At 41.3% G+C, this 2,394-nt stretch overlaps 1 protein-coding gene across 1 annotated transcript; it reads left to right on the top strand.

Annotated features, from left to right (window-relative positions):
* The first annotated feature begins 641 nt into the window (after window positions 1-641).
* Window positions 642-1,784, top strand: LOC116261068 (uncharacterized). The gene has a single exon (XM_031639674.2). It carries the CDS (start codon window positions 809-811, stop codon window positions 1,655-1,657), a length of 849 nt encoding a protein of 282 aa, XP_031495534.1. The 5' UTR covers window positions 642-808; the 3' UTR covers window positions 1,658-1,784.
* The last annotated feature ends 610 nt before the right edge of the window (window positions 1,785-2,394 follow it).

The raw sequence follows: 2,394 nt of genomic DNA, 5'->3' as shown, positions 1-2,394 counted from the left end.
CCCATGCTTAAAATGTGGCTCACTAAAAAGTTAATTAGGTACTTCAAATTGGGAGCAACCGATATTTCATCAAGCCGGGAGTTGATTACCGTCTGATCCAAGTCTATTTAGATCAGGATCGCCGCCTCTAATTCATCTAAAGAATGGGCCAAGTGGATCTAGATCTGATCTGGCATGTGTCAGAGATATAAATGGTTAGGATATGGCCTTGGGTCTTGATTTATTTTGGATTTTTTTGCGTTTTCCGATTAGATTGAATCCTTTCCAATATACTTAGTTCGTCCAAATAATGCAAAATGTCGACGTCCATAGTTTGCGTTAACGTCACTAAGCCAGGCTCCTGGGGCATGACTGTCGAATATTTGACTGCAATAATTGCTTTCACTGTTTGTAAAATCCTTGGACTATGTACATCGAAACTAAATCAGGATAAAAGTCGGAGGTTGTACCATTTATTGTTCGTAAATGGATCCTGTTTACGTAAGAATCATAAATGAGACTTTCGTGAAAGTTTTGTTGGGGATTGAACGGAATAAGCTTTTTGAAAAATGAGGCCAACAAAGTGATTTATAACTCCTTTGGTTCCTGATTATCCCCATCTCCGCCTTACATTCCTATTAAACAAAATTAAAGATTAGTATCAATCAGAAAATCAGTGGCAAATGGGCAAAGATCACATGCATAATAGTAGTTTCCGACGGGGAAAGATTCCTCCTGTCTCCCAACTAGTCTGTATATAACAAGCGCCGTGCCTCCTTCATCTTCAAGGTTCAAAAACCAAAACTTTCTTCTCGCCGATACGCAAAGAATGAAGAGAGAAATGGAAACTTGTTCCTCAAACTCTTTCAGCCACAGATCTATCAGCTTGCCCACAAAAACCAACCCAATCTTGCACCGAGTGGAAGAATGTCTTGCGGTCGCTAAGGGTTGGCAAGCCCAGCCACATAGCTTGACAAGCAATGGCCTTGCCCACCTCAAGGATCTCTTTTTCTGCACTGGCAACTTCCTGCAAATGGCTTATAGTCAGCAAGCTCTCCGCAGGAAGGAGAAGTTTGTCAACCAATTGATGGATGACTTCCTGAGACTGTTGGACGTGTGTGGGATGGTGAAAGATTCAGTGCAGCAGATGCGAGAGCAGCAGGAAGCACTTCAGTCAATGTTCCGTAGAAGGGATCAAAATCTACATGTTGGTATCAGCCGATATCAGTCCACGAGGAAGAGAATGAGAAAAGAGATGATCAAATGCCAGCAAATGATGAAAACCATGGAAGTTCTTGCATTTCCCTCTGATGATTGTAAGGTCGAGGCCATTCTAAGAGACGTGAAAACCAATACAGTGTATGTGTTTGAGCTTCTGGCATCGATCATCTCCGCACGCAACCCCTCCTGGTCTGTCTTCTCAAGATTGTTGAGTTCAAAGAGACAAAATAGCCCCGACGAAGAGAACATCAATGAAATAGAGAGGCTGGATGCGGCTCTGTTTGCTGCGTGTGGCCAATTGAACAAGGAATTGGCAGAAGATAGTGTTCAATCTGCGCAGAGGCTAATGGAAAATTTGGATCGGTGCTTGAGGGGGGTTGAAGATGAGTTGGAAGGCGTGTTTAGGTGCTTGATCAATGCAAGAGTCACCCTTCTCAACATCTTAACATGCAGTTAAGATGACCGTTTCATTCTCCAGAGCTTCACCTTAGCATCCGAACTTTAATAGATGTAAATTTTGTTCATGTGTAAATTTTTTGTGTATAGTAACGATTTATCTTTCTCCAAAATTTCTGCTTGTGATTCTCTGTTTCTCTTTCTCAATTGAGGTCTCCTTCCGTCTCTCTCTTCTATCTCCATTATTTTTGTGTAGAATGCCAGGTCCCATTAAAGGTCTTATCAATTTGTCGGTGTATTTATGACACGACAATGACAAGATGGACTCATGGGTGGGTGATTTGACAAGATTAAACTTTAGCACCATGATCTTGCCTCTAACCCATTTAAACCAACTATTTATGCACAACAAAAATTTTGTTTGTTTTTTTTTTTTTTGTGACAAAAATATTTCCAAATGTAAGAACAATGAACCTGCTCCTTGAAGAGAAAACCTGACCGAGCCTTGACTACCACATTTTACAAAAAAGGACATGAAAAAGCTGAGGATGCACTATAATAAACGGTGTTTGGTACATAATGTGCTTATAGGGGGTCAACTTTTGCAAGGTGGCAACCGTTACGAGCCAAGCTTTTGCCCAACGCAGCACGAAGAGTTCTTCCTAGCGTTCGACCACCGTATAGTCTTCTTAACATAACAGAAGATTTGTCTTTAAATAGTTTAGAAGAAGAGGGCTCCTCGGGACTTGGCAAATCACTGACTACGAACGACAGGAATTGTAACAAGTAAGACTCTAC

This window comes from Nymphaea colorata, chromosome 9 (assembly GCF_008831285.2).
Source record: "Nymphaea colorata isolate Beijing-Zhang1983 chromosome 9, ASM883128v2, whole genome shotgun sequence".
Taxonomy (NCBI): domain Eukaryota; kingdom Viridiplantae; phylum Streptophyta; class Magnoliopsida; order Nymphaeales; family Nymphaeaceae; genus Nymphaea; species Nymphaea colorata.
Note: the sequence above shows the minus strand (reverse complement) of the source record. Positions and strands in the feature narration are given on the sequence as shown.